Source organism: Argentina silus (assembly GCF_951799395.1).
Source record: "Argentina silus genome assembly, chromosome: 1".
NCBI lineage: Eukaryota > Metazoa > Chordata > Actinopteri > Argentiniformes > Argentinidae > Argentina > Argentina silus.
In genome coordinates this window covers 6,343,207-6,368,206 of record NC_139655.1, presented here as the reverse complement: position 1 = coordinate 6,368,206, position 25,000 = coordinate 6,343,207, and the positions used below count along the sequence as shown (strand labels likewise).

The 25,000-nt window shown below is 44.2% G+C and overlaps 2 protein-coding genes across 2 annotated transcripts in view; both read right to left on the bottom strand.

Annotated features, from left to right (window-relative positions):
- Nucleotides 1-3,556: 3,556 nt before the first annotated feature.
- On the bottom strand, nucleotides 3,557-6,207 carry c1ql3a (complement component 1, q subcomponent-like 3a; the record flags this gene model as incomplete). Its single annotated transcript, XM_083678812.1, has 2 exons — nucleotides 5,524-6,207; nucleotides 3,557-3,736 (listed from the first exon to the last, which is right to left on the bottom strand). The coding sequence occupies exons 1-2, from the start codon at nucleotides 6,112-6,114 to the stop codon at nucleotides 3,557-3,559; spliced, it is 771 nt and encodes a 256-aa protein (XP_083534938.1). The 5' UTR covers nucleotides 6,115-6,207.
- A 6,242-nt stretch (nucleotides 6,208-12,449) lies between these two features.
- The window catches only part of rsu1 (Ras suppressor protein 1), a 22,243-nt gene continuing 9,692 nt past the window's right edge, over nucleotides 12,450-25,000 (bottom strand). The window contains exons 8-9 of the mRNA XM_083672519.1: nucleotides 24,262-24,394; nucleotides 12,450-12,642 (exon numbers count right to left, since the gene is read on the bottom strand). Coding sequence (XP_083528645.1) covers nucleotides 12,540-12,642; nucleotides 24,262-24,394 — 236 coding nt within the window. The 3' untranslated portion in view covers nucleotides 12,450-12,539. The remainder of the gene's footprint in view (nucleotides 12,643-24,261; nucleotides 24,395-25,000) is intronic.

Genomic DNA, 25,000 nt, shown 5'->3' with positions numbered 1-25,000 from the left:
TGTAGACAGTGTTATTTTTACACTTGGTGGACCGTGGCTTAGCCAATGGAAAAGAAGAGGTGAAGAGAACAGAGAAGTAGGATGATTAGCTATTTTCTGGGGCAGCACAACAGGAAAAGGGGGCAGTGGAGTATTGTGGTTGTGTTTCAGTGGACGTCTAGCTTCAGGTAGTGAAAGAATATCGGACAGTGAGAGAGGATCAGTAAATTGATTTCTTAAATTTCATATATTGAGTCATATATATATGACTCAATATATGACTCAATACTTCACAAGTCTTTTATATGATGTGCAAGATAGGCCCCTGTCTTGAGCCTGGGGACAGACAGAGATGTTGCCCTAGTCCCTTGTCCCCCTGTCTCCCTGTCCCCCAGTCTCCCTGCTGGTGACTCATGTGTGATTAATGCCCACTCAGGGACAGACAGATCCTAATGAAGGACACTCAGAGTCAGCCTTCTGAACAGGTGGCACCGCACACAGGACTCTGGGTGATGAATGACGGCCACACAGGAGCAATCACAACCTGGACAATATTATTATTAAAGCCCTCCATCAAGGAAAGACACAGAAGGAATCGCAAGTTTGGGCATGGCACAGATGTCCTTGGTTTACTCTGAACAAAGGAGAATGAGCCTAATTTGATTGGATTTAAAGTGTTTTAGTGAGAGAGCAAACGTGTAAATTGGATTGCAATGACGTAGAATCAGCACTGATCTGAAGACCATGACAGCTTTGTTGGTTTAAAGATATGACCGTGACTAAATGGAAAAAGTAAGATCACTTTCCACCTGCACCTTAGTTTGAAGGTATTGCTGTCATTTAACTCCTCTTGTACTGTATGTCGTACACAGGCTGTACGCATCAAAGAGGGTCATTGTAAAGATGAATAAAGTCACTGTACTAAAACACTGAGATATGGATCACAGGTTCACCTCTGGTGTGTGTGTGTGTGTGTGTGTGTGTGTGTGTGTGTGTGTGTGTGTGTGTGTCTGTGTCTGTGTCTGTGTCTGTGTCTGTGTGTGTGGGAGGTAGGAACAGTACTGACTGCAGGGTTATTTAGCTCTGCACACAGATAGATGACCTCTGACCTTTTGCTCACTAACTGGCCTGATCACATAATCTTTCAGGGATTATGATTAGGTCATCCGAAACATGGATCCATATGAATCATACAAGATTATTACATGCACAGATAGATTATAGGTAAAAAAATAAAATAAAAAAAAGAGATTTAAATAACAATTTAAGAGCACCGGCTCCCAGTAGCAGCATCAACTTCATCAATAAGCATAGCTTACATTATTATTATTTTGTATTTTTTTAAACAGTATGTAATGACATGGTAGTCATGAGGATACTATCTGATGACTGTGTGTGCAAGCCTTCCCTCCCCCTGTGTCCTATAGGGGGGGGTCTGTTTTCACCCCACGTGGTCTTGTCCTGTCCTGTCCTTATCAAAGAATGGTACCGCCAGCTAGACTGAGTCTCCATCTGGCTCGCTAACAGAGGTGTGAGCCCGCCACATTGTCTTCCTTGACACCGCTCTGCCTCTCCTTCAGCACCCCCCTCACTCCATTCCTCTCCTCCTCTCAGACTGTCCAATGTTGTTTTCTGCACAAATGGCTCCTGAAGCGCCCGTATGGCCCTATGGAACTCTGTGGTGAGTCAGGGAGAGAGAGTGACTCATATCAAACCTATGATGCCCGATAAGTGACTTGAGAGAGACACGAGAGAGACTTGGGCGTGACACACGCCAGCCCATGCCAATGACCGAGTGGTCCTCACTCAACCTCCTGCTGTTTCCTCAACAGCCAACGTGGTGTTCCACACTTCACCATTCACACCTTGAAAGGCACACAAGTTCTGCTCTAGGGGACAAAAGCCTTTGGAATGAAAGCCTCTTTCTGCCACACTGTGAGAGCTCTTGGAGTGATGATGAAGTGAATAAACTGTGAAAGTACGTATTCCATTAGGACAAGGCTAGAATCAATTCTGTACAGGAGCAGACATGGTGGCCTGATGCTACGCTATCAGAATGATCGGGAACAAGAGAAGCCAGGGGCAACATCGCTTTGCTTAAAAACCCTCAATCAACAAACCAATGTGGTAATAAACCACACGTAGCCATACAGTGACAGTGCACAGTCCAGATTCATGACAACACTCTTGTAACCCAACCAGACATTTGTTTTTAATAGTCATGTATGCATTAATCAGAAAAAATGAATAAATACACCCATCTGATCAGATTTGTCCATTTAATGGAAAGATGGTTTTGACTAAACAGTGTACAGGTGAAGTGTATTCTGGAAAGACAAAAGAAGCATGTGTCGAGTTCTCTTATTGTCACACACATATGTACACTACATTTCTCTCAGGCATTGGTAATAACGACAGGACTCGGACCATCAAATGACGCATGTCCCCATTGAGTAGATTATGGTTCTACAAAGCGGTTATCCTGCTCTTTCAACATGTGTACAATACTAGAGAGAAAAATATGAACAATGTAATCACTGCAATATTTACACAGGAACTCAGTGGTGATATCCACACTCTTAAACTCTCTTTAGGAGACATATACATTTACATAGCCGTACTCCATGTCTGCATAGTGCTTTCAGTAGCATTCCAATACTTCACACTGTGGTTGAGGATTCATGGGCTAGTTGTCTGGTTTTGACTGAAAATATAGTATACAGTAACAACTTTAATGAACATATGGTGTAAATAAAAATTGTGTCTGCTATAACCACAAGCAACTCTGACAAGGTTTTTAAGGCCTGTCCATTAGGGAAAGGGAGCATTTGGCCCAAACTATTTATAGAGTTTTAAGTGATCAATAAATACTGTCCATTTCCATTAGCAAGAAAAATAAATAAATAAAGGTATTAAGATTAAGTCTTCACCCCCCCCCCCCCCCCCCCCCCACCCCACCCACCCTCTCTCTACAACATTTAAGCATCAGAGTTGCCTGGCAACAATCAGAATAAATTGTCTTGGAAGAGGTTTTTAACATGGCACGCACAGCAAGGATATTGGACAATGATTGCTATCATTATGGACATTATTGCACATAATCTTCTCAGGTTCTGTGTTATAAAAACATACACGATTAGGCATTATTTGTATAACTACACAAAAAGAAAGATATACGCCAGTAACTGCTTTGGTGGTAGAAGGCCAACACAATCTTTTTGACTTACAATTCATGTTTTGAACTTTTCTGCTGTAGATTTTTTTTTTTTTTTTTTTTTTTTTAATTTTGTTTACACACAGGTCCCTCAGGTAGTTTTGGCTCCAGAGTAGGACTGGATGACACTCATTTCCCTGGTGAGAAGAGCCTCGCCCTCATCAGCACATCAGCTTTCCATCCAGTCAGAATCAGAGGGGTGGGGGTGGGCATGTCCACTGACCCCACCCTCTGGCCCCACCCTGGAGATGAATGGAGGAGCAGGGGTAGAGGAGGAGGAGGAAGAGGTTGAGGAAGAGGGTTGGAGAAATCAGGGAGGGGGTGTGGTGGAGGACTGAGGGATGAGGCTATAGGTCCCAGCTCCTAGTCGGCATAGATGATGAATCCAGAGAAGGTGCTGTACTTGTTGTTGTTGCCCCCATGGGCTTTGCCCCCATCCAGTTTGATGTAGATCTCATCTCCTGGCTCCAGGTGCAGCACAGCACTGTTACTGGCATAATCGTAGTTCTGGTCAGCGTCCTGGGCAATGGCACTGGCACGGACCTAGAGGAATACACACCAAGTGAGCTGCCACAAACAAAGTGTAGTCTTCTCTAATATAAATTATATCTATAAAACATTTTATCTCAGTAAGTAAATAATACTACATGAGCTTAAGAAAAAAAACGATGCGGTAAACGTTTTAGCACCAAGGACAGCTCCACCATACCCGTTCGTCGGTGGTGTGGGTGTCTGACTGGCCTCTTCCAGTCACTGCACTGTTAATGGCCTACACACAACTAATTACAGTAGATCAAAAACAAATATAATAATAATAATAACTTGGATTTTGAAGAGGCATATAGATGCCAAAAGTGTAAATCCGCCTCACGCAGTTTCACAAAAGAGCTGAAACATCTGCTCGACCTTTTAGCATATAGGCCTAGTTATCAAGCGGATATGGCGAAAAAATATTATTCTCACTACATGAATGATCATTACCCATAAGTTAAATTAAACTTCATCAAGATATCACGTGTTAATTCATTATTGTAATAACTTCATTTGGCAACGTGGACTGTATTGTAGTAATCATGGAGAAAAAAATAACTTGCCTACAGAAATGGCATTAATGTATGGGCAATTCCTAAACAAATATCTAAAAAAAAGAAAAGAAACGAAAAGAAAAAAACCTTAAACTCTCACAATTTCTGTGCATGTTCTCGATGTGTTAATTGCACCAAAAAGTAGGACTAGCAGTGTGCTTCAAGCAATGCCACTTGGTGTTGTGAATTGATTGTTCCGTGGTTGTGTTGGGCAGGATAAAGCATCGCAGGCGCAAAGAGCGAGCGGTCGCCTTCGACAGCTATGCGGTTGGCAAAGCGGGCTCTGTGAATCGTGGAGACTAACAGTGCCACAGTGACACAGGATTCCCCGAGGGGATACGGATTAGATCTGCTCCCTGACAGGCTCTCTGTGTATCCACTGATCAGTGGCTCACAATTCTAATGGTTAAAACATGTTGAAGAATGAAAGAATAGCATTCTATTAGACCGTTTCCAATTTCATATTAGGTGATCCTATATCATTTAGGGTGAAATAATAATAATAATAATAATAATAATATATATATATATATTTTTTTTATTATTCACAAATATCATAAACAGGATGAAATATCCAGAACTAATATGTTGATACTATGGCCATGACAGAAGTGGTGAACATCTAGGCCCTACGTATATTTGTTATATGTGTTATTCTAAACAAGAAAGCCCTCTAAAAGCATTAGGCCTGTCATCTCCAATTGACTGTGTTAAACTACATATTTACTGTCATTCACTTAACTCACTTAGTGGATGCCAGTCAATACGGCTTTTCGTGGCTTTTCGTTAACTATTTGGTTTGATAAATGTATTGATAAGTCCACTTTCCCAAACGCTGCCCCGCTAGGCTGCTATACATCAATTAAATCAGGCATCCATGCGACACCTCTCAGTGCGCGCACGAGCGAACAAGTCCTATCAATGTTTGAGAAATGCTAGTGGAAACGTGTCACTTCTGTTTACCGTAGCAGCCCACTCGATGTGCTTTGGTGATTTTGCAAATTAACACCTATTCATCATGCATGTTGAGTTTACAACGAAACAATTGAAATCAAAAGTAATGTTTGCTATTGTGCTAATATGCCGGAAAATCTGATTAAGAACGTTTCAACAAAAAAAACCCGGATGACTTAAACGCTTTGTTACAGGCTATTCAAGTCACAAGTGATAAAAGTTTACATGGAAATGGCCAGTGGGCATTCAAATATGCGCTCTTTTTATTTATCGGTGTAGACGCTCCTTTACCTGATTGTTTTTGCACAGATCTGCCCACATGCTGGTCCCGTCCCCTCCGCGCATCAGGACGTGGTAAGTGAAGAAGTATATCCCAGGTATAGAGCAGGTGAACTTCCCAGTCGTGGGGTCGTAATGATTACCAAGGTTTGTCACCACATCGTCGAATTTCAGCACCTCATACCCTTCGTGTTGCTTCTTAAGACCTGCGTAAAACGCGATTTTGGGCACGGTGCTGTAAGTGGCCGCGCTGATAGCCCCAGCCGCGGCATTGGGTCCAGGTGGCCCGGGCAGTCCATGCCGACCTGCCTCCCCCTTCTCCCCGGGTGGCCCGGCCGGACCGGGCAGGCCAGATTCACCAGGGGGGCCCCTGGGGCCCGCCTTTCCCGGCCGACCAGGCTCTCCTTTCTGACCTTGTATAAAAGTTGGTAAAGACTGTATGAGGCTGTTGTCTCGCACCGTGTCTGCCGAGGCGGTGCTGGTCGGAGATTTTGTACCGTATGGATCGCACACCATCCTGCAGGTTCCGAGCATCTCATAGTGCGCCGAAGTTCCAGCAGAGTTGACCAGAACTGGGATCAGAATCACCAACACTAACACCATGACGACTCCGAGAACCCCGGCCGCTATTAGCCGCTTCCTGCCGACCAGTCTCGTCAGCGCAGGACGATCCTCTTGTCTGCTTTTGGGCGAAATCTTGCTGGTTGATGAGGTACCCCTTTAGCCAGAAAAAAATAGAGAGCCACTTTTGGTTTGTTGGTAATGTTAATGTTAATGAACTTTTTTGGGCCAAGCCCCCTGCGCGTCTTTTTTTCTCTTTCCCTCTTCACTTTTTGTGCTGATGTTTGCTTATTCAAGTCTCTCACTGAATCGAAAAGTTCAGCCCTTTTCAGGCTGTTCGCGCTGTAGCCGTCAGTGATTTAAAAAACTACTGTCTTCAGCATCTCTGTGAGGCGGTGGCTGTACTTGAAAGCCCTGCAGCCACGTGTGCAGAACCCGCTCTTTTATCCTCAGACGCGCGCGGATTATTTCCAAAGTCAAACAGTCTATCTTGCGCCTACCACTGTGTACACAGTCCAGATGAGTTGGCTAGGGAATAGCACATAAACTATGCTCCGGTCTTCTGTCTACCAGTGGATGATATCATCAAGCCCTACGGTGAGAGCGCAGTGCCTCAGCTCGCGGACAGAGTTGTGAGCCCAGTCGGCTACACAGCGAGAAGACAAGAGAGGGAGGGCAAGACAGCGCGCCGTCTTATAAAAGATGGAAATGTAGTGCCAACTGACACCACCCATTCCGTTATCTTGATATCTCGCTCGGCACTATTAGAACCAAAGGCACAGATGTAGGGACGCAATCAGGCCCTAGACGAAGTTCAACGTTATTATAAATAATTTATTTAGGGAAAATAAATTACCAATCATTTGACTGGAAAAACGTACCCTAGTAACGGGTGGATAACTATCGTGGCATGTTGATAAAATCAACAGATCATTAATATACAACAGGTATTATCTGACACATAGATTATTAAATTGATATACAGTGTAGGCCTACATGTAAATCCGACCTCATTATCTCCCAGATGAGACCAAGGACATTGAGGCAATGAGTCAATCGTAGAATGCGTATTGATGACACTTAGATCAAACCAACCACGGTCCCAGGTCATTACACCACCAAAAATGCAATTATTGAGTAGACCCAGTTGATGCATTGTACAAGTCCCTGAAAATGAGCGTTGAAGGTAACAGAGCAATCATTAAAATGACACTTCTGTCAATAGCATAACAGCAAAAGATGAATAACCCTGCAGGGCTATGGTAAGCACAAATGCAAACTGGAAGTATTGTTTGGCACTGTGACAGCCAACGATAGGGTACATTTAGTTGTAAGCATGGGCCTATTTTGCAAGGCTCTCTTGGCATAATCAACAGGTTGTTACCACAAACACAGTTGTGGAAGTGCAATGTATGGACTGCCCTGGGTGCATATATCTTTATTCGAACAAAAATGCGTAAAAGTAACGCGCCCTGTCTTCAGCTGCGTTGCTGATACGGCATTGTCACCACCACCATATGATGGAACACTGGCCCCAATTCAATCAATTGCAGATAACGGAGTTCCAAGACAACGTTAAATATGAGACCTGCAGTCTCGTTTGCTGTCACACAGCCAGAAGAGTGCGAATATCATCTGTTAAACAATGAGTTGATGAATACAAGCATTGTCATTTGCGAGAGCCGTTCGAAGCCGTAATTTAATAACGATAATGTCACGGTTAAATCACTTGTTATGATATTCCTAGGTGCAGTAGATTAGTGTGTCACGTTCCCTCTGAGCGCAGGGCAGAAAACCATCTATTACAAAATAACTACATGTCACAACTTTCGGTTTCGTTGTGTAACCGTTGTATAAAAGCAATAATGCCCTCGATGCCGTGATTTATGTCAATATTGTCACTTGGTAAGGGTTAGCTGATATTCCACTGAGCGTAATGCCTAACAACTCCCCGCACCTGTGACAATATTGAAGATAAATCACTTATTATAATTTTTTAGAATATACTGTTATTATTTCTTAATTATACAACGAGTTGATCAAATCAAGCATTGTGATTGGCGGAGAAGCTACCTTATCACTTTCACTTGCAAAATGTATACATACGCCATAAACACTCTTAAGGATATTGTAGCTTTTTTAAAGCGTTTTTTCAATATTGAAAACGTTGCCATACCAATGGAAGGATTCTGACAATAATAGATCATGCATGGTTGTTTTGGTCATCCGTATGCTGCTACACTCAAAAACCGAACTGGCTAGGTAGCTTTTATAAGCCAGCCAGGTAGAGATGAGTTTCTGGGTTGTTGTGCCAATCATATTAGACCATGCGTTCCAGAACTGTCAACCAACCTGCATCCCGAACTCTGGTGAAATGTCACGCGTTCCAGAACTATCAACCAACCTGCATCCCGAACTCTGGTGATATGTCACGCGTTCCAGAACTATCAACCAAAATGCGTCCCTAACTATGGTGAAATGGCATGCGTTCCAGAACTATTAACCAACCTGCGTCCCTAACTACGGTAATAGTTTTATAAACTACTTTTATAGGCGGAGGGCATAAACCAATACGATAAATATCATGAAAAATCCACTAGCACCATCTCTTGTTGTCAAAATGGTTGCTGCCAGTGTAAAGCCGTTGTATATTAGGTATCAAAAAGATAAGAGAAAAGGAAAAGGAAATTACCCCTGAATTTTTTAAACTACAACTTGTTTCCAGCTAGTTTCCAGTTTGTGGTTGTAGTTTTTTTCCCGCAATTACATCATAGAGGATAATTTCCTTAGGACCCTTTCTCTTACCTTTTTGACTACAGAACGTAGAGCATTTTCACATATGTAGACAATGGTATGGTGCTGGAGATGTAAAGGTAAAAATGGTGAAGTGTCCCTTTAAGACTCATTCAGTTGCTTTTCCTCATGCAGACTGACATGCAATCACTTCCTTCCCCCCAACAGTCAGTCAGTTCCCCTGATTTGTTATAGATTAATTCAAGATTGTGTCTACATCTTGAGGATGAGAGGGTCATTCGCTGGGAGGTATAACAGAAGATGCATGCACACATCTAAGGGATGGCTCCATGTTGTAGCCTAGACTGGCATGACCTGGGTGGCATAGTGCCTGTGTACCCATTGCCCCTGCACCACCTCTTCCATTAAGGTGGCATGGAGCAGGCCCCTAGCCAATCAGGACTGCCCTAACACACAATCCATCCTATAAATCACCTAGTAAAAATCAATGGCCTTGGTTAGCTGGGGACCCATTGTGTCCTTGAAGCCGTGAGATGAATCGAGAAGAAGGAATGAGGAATAACATCTGCTTAAGGAGGGAGGGGTGAACAACAACAAAAAAAAGGAAACAAAACAAGAGAAAACAAGGAGGTAATGACTTTTACAAAATTCCAGGGGGCTGGATGTTGTTGAATTGCAGTAATGTTTAAAAACAACAATCGTTTGAAAAGGTCAGAGGATAATTGCTTGCCGTTGACTGATATAGCATTCACATAATGACGTGTTAATGTATTCCCATGACGAGGTTAATTTTTCAGTCGAGCATCCAACTTCTAATGGACACTGACACAACCATTGAACAGTAATAGAGGATGGGTCAGATTGCCATTATAGAAGGTACTTGCTGAGATGGATTAGCTTGAAACTGTCTGGGCTATAATGAATGGCCAATACCCTCTGCAAACTTTGAAACCACCCCAATCGGACTCCTGAGTTTCCAGATAATTTCATTGCTAAAAGTCTCTCACGGATGGACTTGTAGGATGTGTGTGTGCGTGTGTGCGTGTGTGCGTGCGTGCATACTAGATTTAGGAGGAGAAGTGCAAGTGTGGAGGAAAAATGAGGTGGGTATCAATTGTGAGGTGATGTTTGAATGAGAGAGGAATAATGACGAAAGATGAGGTGGTGATGTGTGGAAGACAAGGGGTGGTGGATTGTGTGAGAGAAGTGGGGAGTGTGACTGCATGGCAGGGCCTGTGTATCTGCCCCATGCTATATGAGCAGGACAGATGTGCCTGCTGTGCTCGTGAGCATGGTGTGTGAATGAGCAGGACAGGCAGCCCCATGGTAGCTGCACACGCACACGCACACGCACACGCATACACACTCACACTTTTTTTTCTCTCTCTCTTTCTCTCTCACTCACACACACACACACACACACACACTTATCTCCCTCTCTCTTTCTCACTCACATACACATGCACTCTCATACACACATGCAGGCACGCACGCACACATACACACACACACACACACACACACACACAGATGAATACAACTCTGGTCTGAACGGTGTGGGGCATGGGGTGTGTGTCAAGGAGGCTCACACAGTGCCTCAGAGCCAAGCACTCATCCATAAGAGTCATCAGCTCATGTTACCAGTAGAGACGGTGCTGAAAGGTCAGCGGTATGGAGAGCTCATCCCCTCTGCCGTCATGACAACAGGCCAGGGGAAGGGTGGAGGACATCCAGGATGTTTGATCTCCATCATCCGTCTCCTCACCTGCCTTTTTATTTAACCCTTTTTCCCCCCCCCATCTCTGCTAGCGCTCACAGTATACCTACCACAGTATACCTATCTCCCATGAGGTTTTAACAGACAAACAAACATGTTTTCCTCACCAACATACCATATCTCATCAGTTGAAATTAACATCAAGAAGCTAAAGACTATGTCATTCTGCTCTAATTAGATCCATCATGCAGCAGCATGGTTGTTTATCCCCATATCAAGCTCACTAGGCCAGCTTCAAGTACTGTCAAATGCCACCTCGCATTCTTCACTTTCATACTGTACTGTGCTCCCGTCCCCCTCTGGTGAGTCGGCATGTCTCAAGTTCCTCCCGCATTTGAACCCTTGCAACAAAGAACCATTTTGGTAAATGTTGGTGGTGTGACATATTTCTAGTCGTACAGTCAATATGAATCATCCAGAGTTTTTATGTTGTATACAGAGCATAGGTATACAAGATGAACTATGTATTTTAGTTGAAGTTTAGATCTCTGAATATTACGGTAAACTTTAGATTCAAAATCAGAGATAATGGCACATATTTTCTATGGTTCTTTGTTGCGAGGGTTAATTCATGAAAAAGTCAAGTAAACTGATAACTGACATTATGTAAATACAATTCAAAACACATTACACTTTCAAGTCCAAACAATTAAAACAAAATTGATTGATTGCTTTATTTAAAATTGTCATTAACAAGGAAATGTAACTTACAGTACATTGTGGCACATGGATTGATAAAAGCATGATAAAAAGGGATTACATTCTTTCATTTACATTAGGCTGAAATGTTGAGGACAGTTTAAAAATAACTTTCAGTAAGGATTGAGGCTATCACCGGCTATTCTATGGTTTGTCCCAGATATTTGGCTAGATATCAAAGTCACTGGAGAAATATAATCAAAAATCTTTCAAACGTGTTTTCAGCACCTTTGAAGGACCAGAGTGCAGTTCCGGACAGAACACTGTTTCAGTATTGTTTCCTATATGACTGATATTCGGAGAAACATGGCCATACCATTGTTACAAACCATTTGATGCCCTTGTGAAAATTAGCTATTGGGTTTTTTGGGCATCGCTGTCTGTCATAGCCCAGAGATAGTGAACATGTACAATTGAACACCAGAGACATAGGCGATTCATATCCGTCTCTCTCAAAACAAGGCTGTACAAGACCAAAACAAAGGGGAAGATAACAGACAGTGACTTTACACCCCTCCCCTGGAGAGCGGGATCCAACAGATGGAGTTAAGACCCCAAGCCCTAAAAAATCCCACCTTCGACTCAGTCCAGAGACATTACGCAACACTGTCTCACTACAGAGGAGATGAGGAGTCACCAGAGAGAGCCCCGGGGGTTGGGATACCATACTACCGCTTCCCAATGCCCTGCTCCCCCCTCCCTACACCCGCTGCTTGTTAAAATCAAAACAAGCACAAGGGCTAAACTAAGAGTTCTGAGCAAGGCGCTTTTGTGTTTGAATACATAAGGCAAATAGATAGAGAAAAAATGTGTTTCCCGCCAGGACAAACCAATACAGTTACTATGGCAACGAGGAGTAAAGTCTGTCAATCTGTGAAATTGTATGACATCAACAGACTAGATTGCACTGCTTCACAAATGAGCTTGAGATACAATCAACGAGGTCAATAAAATACTTATGAATTGGTTTGAATGAATAGAGGGACAAAGTAGGCTAGCCTCCACAATGGGTTGACTGAGTCGGAACCTTGGTGCCTTTACACGGTGCTGACAAACAGTAGCCCTGTGGGACAGGTTCAGAAAGATGCATGGTAGACTACATTTCTGGTGCTAGTGTAACATTATTAACATATAGAGCAGTATAAAATGTGTTCCTCTGATAAATAAATAGAAAAAAAGGGGAAAGGCACATGCAGTGAGGTCCAGCACGGACAGACAAGCGGTCAGCTCCTCTTCCTTATTTGTTTTTAGCAGCTAGGGGCTTGCGGCTTATCTTCTTGGTTTTGTCGTTGTTCTTCTTCGGAGGCTCGGGGTTGGCTTGCATGTGTCGTCCGTACAGACTGGGGGAGGAGAACAGACAGAAGTTCGCTCGTGTTAGTTTCCCCATCAGTCAATAGTGCACTGTCGTCACAGCTGCATCATGTGAGACATACTTTGTGTCTTAACCCTCAACAACAACACATTAACCCATAATTAGCCATCAGTTCTGATTAGCTGTTCAGAAAGGCTAATCAGATCAAATGTGTTATTTTCAAATGAATGGAAATCATTGGATCTCTAATCAAAGTCAATTCAGTCTCGTCATAAACAGAGCTACTTTGAGCATCTAAGAAACAACTATCATGTACCACTCATTAGCTTGACAACTATTAATTTAACATTACTACAACATTTAAACCCTTTTTTAATAAATAGGGCTACATAAATAGGGCATAATCAAGTGTTTCACACACATCCCATCTCCCTGTCCTCTACGGAGGACTAAACAGCCACAGCTGAGGATTATCCTAGAGAGGAAAAGGGAATACACAAAGAGACAATTATCTTAGAACTGGGCCGCTCTGGCTAGGGAAAGAGAGAGAGAGGGAGGGAGGGAGGGAATGAAGGAGAGAGACAGAGTGATGATGGGAAGGAAGGAGGGAGAGAAAGAGTCCTTTCCAGTCCACTGCGTTCTCTCTGTGTGAGAGAGAGCTACCCATGGGGCTGAACAAAGTGACAGAGCGAGAGAGAGAGAGAGAGAGAGCGAGAGAGAGCGAGAGAGAGAGCAAGAGAGAGAGAGAGAGACAGAGAGACAGAAAGAGAGAGGGAGAGAGAGAGACACACACAGAAAGAGAGAGAGAGAGAGACACACACAGAAAGAGAGACACAGAAAGAGAGAGACAGATGCAGAGAGAGAGATAGATCGATGGATACAGAAAGTATTGGGAGTATTGGGAGGCATTAGAAGAGCAAGAGGAAACTAAGGACAGCAATGAGAAGACAGAGTAAGGTTGAAGACAAGTGCTTGTAATGGGGAAAACAGATAAAGTGGAGACTCCCATTGGCAGTGCCCTGCAGAGTTGGACACTTAAGGGCAGGCCTAACTGAATGTTGACAAAATGTCTGATAATTACTGTTTCTCCAGCTGTGTGTGTGTGTGTGTGTGTGTGTGTGAAGAATGTTAAAGAGAAGCTACAGAATATCGCAACTATTTCTGTACCTCTCGTTTTGTGTCTGGATGGTCAATGTATAGTTCATACAACTATATATCTATGAAGTATACATCCACAGATCCCTAGTATATCCCTGCCAACTGTTAAAGCGGCAGTACTTTTAAGTTCCACTTTCATTTTGTATAGAGTGCCCATGTCACTGGGTTGCATGAAATCCACACGCATACGCACCATACTACAGGCAGTGCTACGTTTAGAACCGTAGGCTCCAATTATATACAAATTATCCCATAGCATCATAGCATGCACACACACGCAAGCGCAAGCGCACACACACACGCACACACACACACACACACACACACACACACACACAAGGTGATGGCAGGCTCACCCTGCATATATCAAACACATTTTTCATTAATAATGAAGCCAGTTAATATTTCACTTTTGACAGAGCGATATTTTTTTTACAAGCTCATCAGCATAAACAAATTCTGCTCAGACCTACTGCTCTCACCCCTACTGTGAGGGCCCATGCCTGGACCATCTGGCTGATAGACAGATGACACACACACGCGCGCACGCACGCACGCACACACGCACGCACGCACACACAAACATATTCTCAAACACCATACCATTTCAAAATTATAAAATATTTACTAATTCATTTCAAATTCCGACTACTGCCAAAATAACCTACAAATAAAAAAATGTCAATGTGTAACTGAAGATTGACATCTCTCGAAGAGACTGGTTACTGGGGCATCTCTCTCCAATGTCATGACACCCTCCTGGGGCTTAGGAGAGGCCCCCCTCCCCAAACATCCTCCAGAGCTGCCCAGCCAGGCGTGCCAGGATGGCCCAAGGAGGGGTAGGCCCCTTGAGGCCCCAAGTGTCTGGAAGTACCACAGTCCTCAGAGAGGGAACTCTGTCTACTAGGAGACACTTAAATCACTTCACTGGCATTTTCAAGATCAGGGACAGATTCTGTCATGTTGTCAATACCCCTGACTTAACCAATGGAATGGCACATGGTGTTACAACTGTACATACTGCATTTACTCAAAAGCCTATGAAATGAATAATGTTGGTTTTCAACTTCTGTTGGGCCAAAAGCATACAGTAGGCCTACAGTGGGATAAAAAAAAAAAAGCAATTGAGAAAAAGCAATGGAGAGGAGTTTCCAGTAAGTGAGCAGTAAGTGAGGGTGGAGTAAAGGGGGGGGGGGGGGGGGGGTAAAAAGTGGAGCGCAGAGGTCTAAGGGAACCGGTAGGGGGGGGTGACTGATGGCAGGAGCTCCTTTAAAGAGGTGCAGGATTACTCATTTAGTCAATATGTGTCCGGGCACCACACTCGGCACTGTCATAACAAGCCCAAGTGTTTGCATAATTATAGCTGCGCCTGCCTGATGGATGATTCAGAAGAGGGGGATGCAAGGAGGAAGAGAAAAGCGATCCATTGTGTCATAAAGAAAAAATCAATCTGAAGAGGGGAGAATAATACACCCAAATGAATGATGGAGCGCTTCGGATTAGGGCAGTCGCTAAAGAGGAAGAATACTTAATTGATGAGCAGTTCCCATGGGTACAGAGACATGGTAAATACATACTTAGAGAAACGTAGTACATTCTAAGTCATGTAAAAGCCCAGAGGTGAACCATCATCTTGTGAAAACCTCGTCTGTCTGTGAAACTTAAAAAAGGTTGTCATAACGTCTACATGAAGTGCATGACTTAGAACCCGACATAGCGTGTCATGACAGTTTGTGGTACTCGACATTACGTGGTAAAAGTGACTCCATGCTGTGATACAGGTGATTTTATCCTGTTACTGACCAAGCGTTGTAGAGGTCGTACAGTGTTACGACTGTGGTGTTGTTGGGGGAGAGCCATGTATCTGACCGCACTGTGAAGGAGGTAGTTTATCCACGGAGGCAAAGCTGATCTGACTGGGGCTTGTCAGACGGGATCAGAGTTGACAGAGGCACGTAGACGCGCGAGCTGGTGTCAGGAGTAAATTGGGCTTGTTTTACACTGGTCTGATGAGGTTGGGGGGTGGGGGGTGGGGGGTATCAACAAACCATCCACCCCCTTCTCCATCCCTCCCTCTGTCTCTCTGACAGTCTCTGAGGACTGACATGCCTGAGGAACATGAATGGAATACTGAGGAAGTATGAGAGATGCCAATGAGCCACTGAAGAGAAAACTGGGGAGACATCCAGAGGAGACATCCAGAGAAATACTCATGTCATTTAAAGAGCCTGCAATCACTTCTCTTCTACCACTAATGTGGACTGTAGTTATATTGTCAAGACTATTAAAGAGTCGATACATTTCAGAGCTCTGATACCAGTCATATTTTTTTCTCCGTCTGTATATCTCCAAAAGAGCTCAAAAGTAGACATCCTCTCCCAAGGGAGAGTCTGTGCTGAGTCTTCTCGTCCCTCTCCTTCTACCCCTCTTCAACCTCCTTCTCCTCTGCCCCCATCTCTGTGCTCGACTAGTCCTCCCTCCCTCTCTCTAGCTCTCCGTCACAGTCTGCTGTACACTGGAGAGGCCAGAGCCCAAGGGGAACTCACACACATATGCAAACACACAAACACATTCATTCTCTCATACTGTCTCTCACACACACAGTCTCTCTCTCTCTCTCTCTCACACACACACACACACACACACACACACACACAAAATCAATGACGACCGACCAGAGCGCCTTGTTACTACTGTACATTGGCAGTAGGAGCAGCAGTTATAGGTCTGGCTAAACACAAAGATTTCCCATTCCTGTGAGTGGTTAGGTGAGTGGGATTGGGCCCCTGTGAACAGTTAAGGCCAATTAAAAAGGGGTAGCTAGGCCGGGAAGTAATGGGATTTGATTCCTGCGGGTGGTCTTAGAAGCTTTATAAGCCTCTGCTATTCCACACGGCTTAATTAATCATGACACAGCCGTGTGTGTGTGAGAGAGAGGTGGAAAGGGAGAAATAAAATGGGAAGTAAAAAGAGAGAGTGAGAGAGAGAGAGAGAAATTGTACAGTATGCCTGTGTGTGTGTGTGTGTGTGTGTGTGTGTGTTTAATTTATGTGCAGGAGGTTAATTGATCTGATAAAGGACAGGGGGGTGCTTACAAATCAGAAGCCCACACAACCGTACATATAAAAACTATACATAAAAATAGAGGGAATGGAGGAGAGAGGGAAAATAGACAAAACAGAAGGTGAACTAAGATAAAAGGAGGAGGAGGACAGGAAAGACTTGGCATATCGTGAGTTTGTTGTGGCAGATTGCTCATAAATCCCCATAACAACAAAACCTGTGCATCAGATCTTGTCCCCACAAACCAGAGAGAGAGAGAGCGAGCGAGAGAGAGAGAGAGAGAGAGAGAGATGATGAGGGGTGAAAAAAATGTCCATCGGCGAGAATCAGACGAAATCCATACTGACACAGTCACAGGAAATCCATGGGGAGACTCAATGAGTCTAAATGACAATAATTAAGACGCATGACAAACGAGCCAGGGTGGCCGGCCGATGACAGATCGCTCCTCCGCGCCAGCTCCGTCGTTAGCTCTAACCTTAAGGATGATCGAACTGGCTATTGTGCTGACCTGACCACTGCCAAGAAAACAAAATATATCTATCTAAAAAAAAAAACATTCGGGCCAGCTATCCCACTCCAACGGCTCCTTTACATGTGATATCTAATGGTGAAAGGTTTACCCCACATTGACGGATGCTGGGAACGATGACCTTATGTGTTGAGATTCAATGAGTCGTGAATCGCTGAGGCTATCAAGAGTACATATCTGCTCTGAAAATGCCTCACGAGTGATTGGCTAATTAATAATGCATGCTGCTCTACACCACTGTGTGATACAGTAGGGTTCCGTTTGGTTTCACAGATCTGTTTTTGGGGTCCTCGATTGGCCCTTGGCCTCTTGTAATTAAGGGGACAGACAGAGAGAGAGAGAGAGAGAGAGAGAGAGAGAGAGAGAGAGAGAGTGTGTGAGAGAGAGAGAGTGTGAGAGAGAGAGAGAGAGGGCGGAGTGGAGGTAGAGAGAGGGGCAGGTCGTAGGTGGAGCTCCTTAATGAGGCGTCTGATTGATAACCTGTAGTAGGCCCCTGGCTCGTGCTAGTAGTTGTTGTCCCTGGGGCCTGGCTAATGAGAAATGATGGGGTTCCTCTGATCTTTCCCTCCACCTACGGACCTACACCCTCTGCCTCTTCTACAGTATACATGTTTTCAACAAAACTAAACTTAATTTGAACGTACTATATGAACCATATCCAAGATCTATACAATGCCTTCATCTTAAATCTGATCATATCCATGGACGTCAATAAGTATCCAACCCTTATGTCAAGTAATCGGCATGGAAGCCATCACCGTGGGTAACCAGCTAAAACGTCTCTCTTCAATACTATAGTTTAATGAGGTTTGCGTAGCTCATCAGCCATCCCCTAGCCTTTGTCTCTGATTGCTCCAGGTTCAAAGGGAATCATCACAGCTACAGCACTCAGAGGCGGAGACCCAATCGGCAGCCTTACCCAATCGCCAGTGTGCGCCTGTGCACCCATCTCGGGGGCATTAATGCATGAATATAATTAGGAGGGAAAGTCTGGAACGACTCGGAGCACATTCAGCAGAATTATCAGAGGAGGGCTAGCCGTTCCTGATAAAATATGCTAAAGTAAAATGTGTTTGGATACACCGTACACCAGAGGAAGCTAGCATAGAAGGATTTCATTTCATGTCTCTACTTCTCTCTCTGACTGTGGTGTTACTTATCAACACTCAATTCTTTTCAGTTATCATCCAAAATAACAAAGTCTGACACTTGGCCGACTATTACCAGGATGCAATTTCTAACAAGTATACAGTGAAGTTGTCACAGCGCTTCCCCCTTGAATGAATTTGTGACAATTATTCAAGCATACATTGTGACTGAAAAGGTAACAGAACATGTAGTGCTTATTTGATTCCTTATCACTCTAGCTTCTGACAGCTTTGCGTTTATTTGAAGGCGGTCCACAGATTTGAAGGGGGCTGAAAAGTAACCGGAGCTTGTAGTACTTATTTGATTCATTTCCAAGGATTTGACAGTTTAATTTGAAAACAATTGGCCAAAAGGTCTGAGGTGCGCTCTCCTCCTCTCTCCTCCTATTAGGTTGTTAACATTAAAAACATCTTGTCACTTTAGCCGCACCTTGACAAGATGAATCGGCATGACCTTGAAACTCCTAACAACCTCTATGGCAAGACGCATCATTCACCCAGGTTTCGTCAAAATTGAGCCAAACGGCATCATTTTGTAAACGCTGCATCTGTATGGCAAGATGCATCATTCACCCAAGTTTCGTCAAAATTGTCAGTGGTGTCGGAGGTAAAAGCGTGTGACATACGAACGGACAGAGACTTCATCGTGGGGGACAATTAGAGTTTTATTCCATTAGAACCTCAAATAATAATTTTGCTAAGCTAAATGTGAAATCCCATCCATCTCTGTAAAGGTGAAACTAAATTCACTTATACACTGAGGTATACGCTTGAGACGACACTAACTTAAGTGCCAACATGACACAACAGGGGAGGCTGGAGGACTACTTTACCCATGGCGCAACATTTCCCACAGCTGCCCAAGAGACTACACTCTCCAAGATGCAACAGTTGAGTTTACTATTAGCTCCCTCTTGGATTGTGACTCAGCCGGTTGGGGAAGTGCTGAGTATTGTCTGTGTGCAGCGCCTTGTTAATGGGAACATAATTGGTTCCTAATGAACCCTCTGCTCTCATAACATCAGGGGACCCTAATAGTGTCAAAGCACTATCCCATGCGTGTGTGTTTGTGTGTGTGTGGGGTGGGGTGAGGTGGCGGTGGGGTGGTGACTGGGGAAGACTTAGCATCATCCATTGATGATATTACCATACAGTACTGTTGAGTGGGTTTTGCTCAGAAAGACACATCTGGGATTTTGTGAGTGAGGTGGAGGGATGGTGTGTGTGTGTGTGTGTGTGTGTGTGTGTGTGTGTGTGTGTGTGTAGGAAGGGGGACGGGGTTGGTTGGTTGGGCCCAGACAGCTGTGACAAACACTCATCACGCTCTCTTGTCTACTGGTTGGATATCAACAAGCATTTAGTAAGAGAAAAAAGTAGAAAGAGAGAAAGACAGAGAGAAGGAGAAAGAGGGAGAGAAAGAGACAGGTAAAAAGGAGAGAAGATGAATAAAAGATGTGGGGCATAAAGGAGCTGAAACAGGGTTTACGATATGCTAATGAGTTATGAGCACGCCATGGCTAACACTTTGCCGCTGTCAGTCAGTCCCGCCAGTTCTTTCTGTCAGGTTAACAAGCCACCATATGAAATATGCATGAAAGGTACACACACACACACACACACACACACACACACACACACACACACTGAGTACTATACCGAGGAAGATAAGGTGGAAGGAGAAGAGAGCCCGATCTAACAGTGCATGTCTTTATGCTTTAAAACACATGTTCCTAAACTGACAAGTGTACACCATTTAAAAGCCAACAAACAGCTTTGAAGGGTTGAAGACACATCTCCAGGAGGAAAACGCTGCACTCTCTGAATCCCATTTAACATGGCACTGAGAAATCAAGAAAATCAAGAAACTGAATTGCATCAATTACATGTAACATGTTTTAAAGGGGCATGGGTGTAATAATGATGATCACTGCTCCATGGTCCATCAGAGGGATACAAGCCAGAGTGGCAGCACTGGTACACTGTAGGCCGCTGAAACCCTTGATTTGACATTAAAAACAGAACATCTAACTTCACTGTAACTTTGTGTCAGTTAGACAGAGAGAAATAAGGTGAGTATAACAGAGAGAGAGACAGAGATAGATAGATAGAGAGAGATAGATAGATAGATAGATAGATAGAGAGAGAGAGACAGACAGACAGACAGACAGACAGACAGACAGACAGAGAGAGAGAAATTTTAGGTTTGGTTTATTTTATCTCTGGCATCAAAAGTTATTTACAGAGGATTACCAGATTGACATCAGAAGCTTGATGTGCTGCATGAGAGAGAGAGAGAGAGAGAGAGAGAGAGAGACCTCTGTTGAGGAAGCTGAAGGACATTTAGGCAGGTGTGAATGAAACTGTTGGACCATGGAGGTATCCTTCTGTGTGACTAAACCTTGTGGCCTGTTATCGCCTGTCTAATGTAAAATAACTGTTAACCGCCCGTTAACAGTCACACACAGACACACACACACTCACACTCACTACACAAGCAGACAAGCAGACAAGCAGACAAGCAGGGCAGAACCTCTTCATAGGAGAGTACTTATTCAGTCATGAAGTGTTCCTCATCATATTAATCTAAATCATGGCCATGGTAAAATAATGTGGGTCACAAAGACACTTGTAACTCTCTGTGTGCCTCAATATGTGAGGCACACAGACAAACACTTCAACACATACCTTAGTGAGTTCTTGCAAATTTTCTTTTTTTTCTTTCATAAACCAAAGAAAGTTGAAAATAGACCAAAAATAAATAAATTGCTCTGAACTTTTGAAACGTCTGCAAGTGCAGGAGTTGTTGTTTTCTTGTTTTCTCTCTGTTCATTTTCATTTCTCACATTACGGTGGAGGACAACCTTACCTGACTTTTCTCTGAATAAGCTTCATACATATATTAGACTTCTAGATGTCTGGAATGTTGTCTCCAAGCTTTGACACATTATTGCAAGCCCGCACTAGAGTTACAGAGGTGTTGCGTTCTCTCCTCCTATGGGAAAGAGCTAAAACATCAAAGTGCAGTAGGATTACTGTATACAAGCTGCGCTGTTTGATTCCCAAAGTTTTTAGAGAGACTCATCGCTCAAGAGTGCCGTCGCAATTGTCTCCTCTTGATAACAAATGCAGAGGACTTCGTCAATACAGAACAATAAAGTCTCAGACAGCATATTCAACTGCTCATTTGTCACGATGAGTCAGCAAATCGATGAGGAGAGATGTCTTATGAGAGGAATAGAAGGGGAGGTGAGCACCGGGGACGTGTTCGCCTGGGCCTAAGGCTGTCTAAGTAGCCATTTATAGCACGGGGCGTTTCCATTGACAAGAGGCGATTAACACAATCATTGATGCGGACAGCATTGAGCGTTTTTCAAACCTCCGCGTTAGTAAACGGCTGTCAAACTCGGGAGTGAAACCGACCTTTTCACTTCATAAACGTGATCCCATAATCTATGTATGGGATATGAGAATGACAGATAGTCTTTTCTTAACAGCAACAACCCGAGTCTAAGACTGGACAAAGACATGACCATAGTGATGCATGTACTGTATGTGTATAAATTCTGTTGCATACCATATTCATTCTTACTATATTGTGCTGTGCGCCTGTGCAGTGTTGTGTGTGAACAGCACGCGTGTAAGTATGTTTGAATTATGTAGTAAAAGGCAGAGACACACACACACACACACACACACAGACACACACACACACACACACACAGAGTGGAGAAAGATCAGTTCCAGTGTGTGGTTCGGGGCTCTCTGAAGATATAGGCTCAGCAGGCAGTTAAAGCATTCAAACAGAGGGATTTGCTCCGTCTCCTCCCCTCAGTTGTAAAGCACTGTCAGGGAAATGCTGGCATACAATTAGCCCCAAAACTCTCCTCAGGCAGGCTCCCAAGAACAACCAGTGATGTTGCTGTCTGGACTACATCTTTGGCATAGAAATGATAGAACTACACCATGCATTTTAGAAACTCTTTGTATCGGCCTACACTCAAAAGACTTTGGTTCGTGCCATTACAATGATACCATTCTCCAATCAGCCTCAAAAATCAGAATGCCTCCAGCTCTCATATTAATTGATATGATTCTTAAATATAGTTAAATATATACTGCCAGTAAGTGAAACTGACTGGGTTGTTCCAGAAACATAGGTTCCGAAATAAAACTGGCCTGCATAAAGTGACTAAAATTAGCCTTATAATATCCAAAACATTTTCCTTTCTTGTACTACAGCAAATGTGTGTGAGAGAGAGAGTGTATGTGAGAGAGAGAGAGAGTGTATGTGAAAGAGAGAGAGAGAGAGAAAGAGAGAGAGAGTGTATGTGAAAGAGAGAGAGAGAGAGAAAGAGAGAGAGAGTGTATGTGAAAGAGAGAGAGAGAGAAAGAGAGAGAGAGTGTATGTGAAAGAGAGAGAGAGAGTGTATGTGAAAGAGAGAGAGAGAGAGAGAGAGTGTATGTGAAAGAGAGAGAGAGAGAGAGAGTGTATGTGAAAGAGAGAGAGAGAGAGAGAGTGTATGTGAAAGAGAGAGAGAGTGTATGTGAAAGAGAGAGAGAGGGAGTGTATGTGAAAGAGAGAGAGAGAGAGATAAACTGAGGGATACAAAGAGTTGGGTATTGGGGGGGGGGGGGGGCATAAGTAGAGGAAGAGGAAACTAAGGACAGCAATGAGAAGACAGAGTAAGGTTCAACAGGTTGAGAGAGAGAAGAGACACACTTTGACTTGGTCTTCTTTCGGAGGTGTTAAGACTACAGAGGGAGCCTAAAGGAGAGAGGAAGAGCTAGCATGCAGGAGTCCTAACCAGGAGCAGGGCTCTGACAGCTCCAGGGCTCGTCATGGCTGTGTTGTTGTTGTTGTTGTTGTTGTTGTTGTGTGTTATTTCATGCAGTTAGCTCTGGTCTCTACGGTAGTCCCCCACGACAGCCATGTTTTACAGGCTGACTCTGTATTACTCCATCCATCATCTCCCCGCTCCGAGTCGCAGTCCATGTCTGGGACTGGCTCTTGGCTCTGTGTGGGAGACCGCATCACGGCGGCGCGCGCGGGGGGGGGGTGGGGGGTGGGGGGGGGGGTGGCTCAAGACAATTACCAGATAGCCACAAGGCAGTCGGTGACGTCATAAACAGCGCCTAAACATTCTCACAAAAAAATTGATTCTTATTATATATTACAACATATGATATTCTATAGTATTTCCAGCACATTTCAATGCTAATTCTAAACAAGTCCTGTGCCTATGTGTTGAGAATGGATGTTCTGTGGCATGCTGGTAAAAATGCTCCTGAGCAGAGGAACAATGCGGTGTAAAGGTACAATGTTGCTGGTGTAATGGATGCCCTCTCTCAGGTCTATAATGGAGCTGAGCTGGGCACGATTTGATTTTGTTGTGGTGGCATTGTGGCCCTCTCTAGTCCAGCAGCTCGATGGGGAGAAAGACCAAAGGATCCATGCAGCGAGGAGTCCCTCCTTAATGAGAACTAAAGGTTTCAGAGCAGAGGAGCACACACACTCGCTAACACCACTAGAAATCCACAAGGGCAGGGAGGGAGGGAGGGCAGACAGGAAGGGAGGGAGGGGCACAGTACACTTGACATACACATGCTCCACATGCTCCACATGCTCCACACGCACACACACAATGTGTGTCAAAAACTGCCCCACTATATCATATCCAATCATCTGCTCCTGTCTCCTCCAGTGTATTGGGTGTGTGAGTCAGTGGAGTTAGTGGGGTATACTCACTACTTGTAGGTCTCGGAGCGGACATATTCAAAGACATGGGAGACACCTAGCTGGAACTGGTCCGCTATGGGGGTCACCCAGGGGTTGTTCTCCGCCTTGAACACCTGCTTAGGCCCGGTCAGGTCCAGGTTACCTGAGGAGAGGAGAGGGAGAAGAGAAGAGAAAGAGATAAGATGGAGAGAGGGAGAGATTAGGAGACTTAGTGTCAAGGATGGAGGTAATAAAGGGAGAGGAGAAAAGAAACGAGGGCGGGCGGGAGGGGAGGTCAAGGGAGAGTGAGAAGGGGGAGAGGGGCCCCCCCTGCAAGTGAGGCCGTCCTGACAAGTGTGCGGCGCGGGTCACTGTGCTAATGTAGTTGATGCTAGCACCTCTGGGGCTAATTACCTCCTCTCTAATTAGCAACACTGAGAGGGCTGTCAGAGAGAGGGGCTGAATTAAGCCTGGAGTCTAACACCCCCTCGTCACGCCTGCTGTGGCAGCTGCTAGTCTACACCTAGAGAGTTAAAACTCTCCACTTCTGCTGCCGCCGCTCCTCTCAATGCCTCAACGCTGCCTCCGCTCGGAGGAGTTGCAGAGAAAAAGGTTGAGGCCAGGAACTCAAATGAATGATTTGTTTTGCGTCACGTCACTGGACTGTCTGTGTGTGTGTGTGTGTGTGTCTGTGTGTGTGTGTCTCTCTCTCTTGATGTGTAACTATTGGGGTACAGTAGGTTAGTCTTCTCCAGTGTTGTTTTGTCAT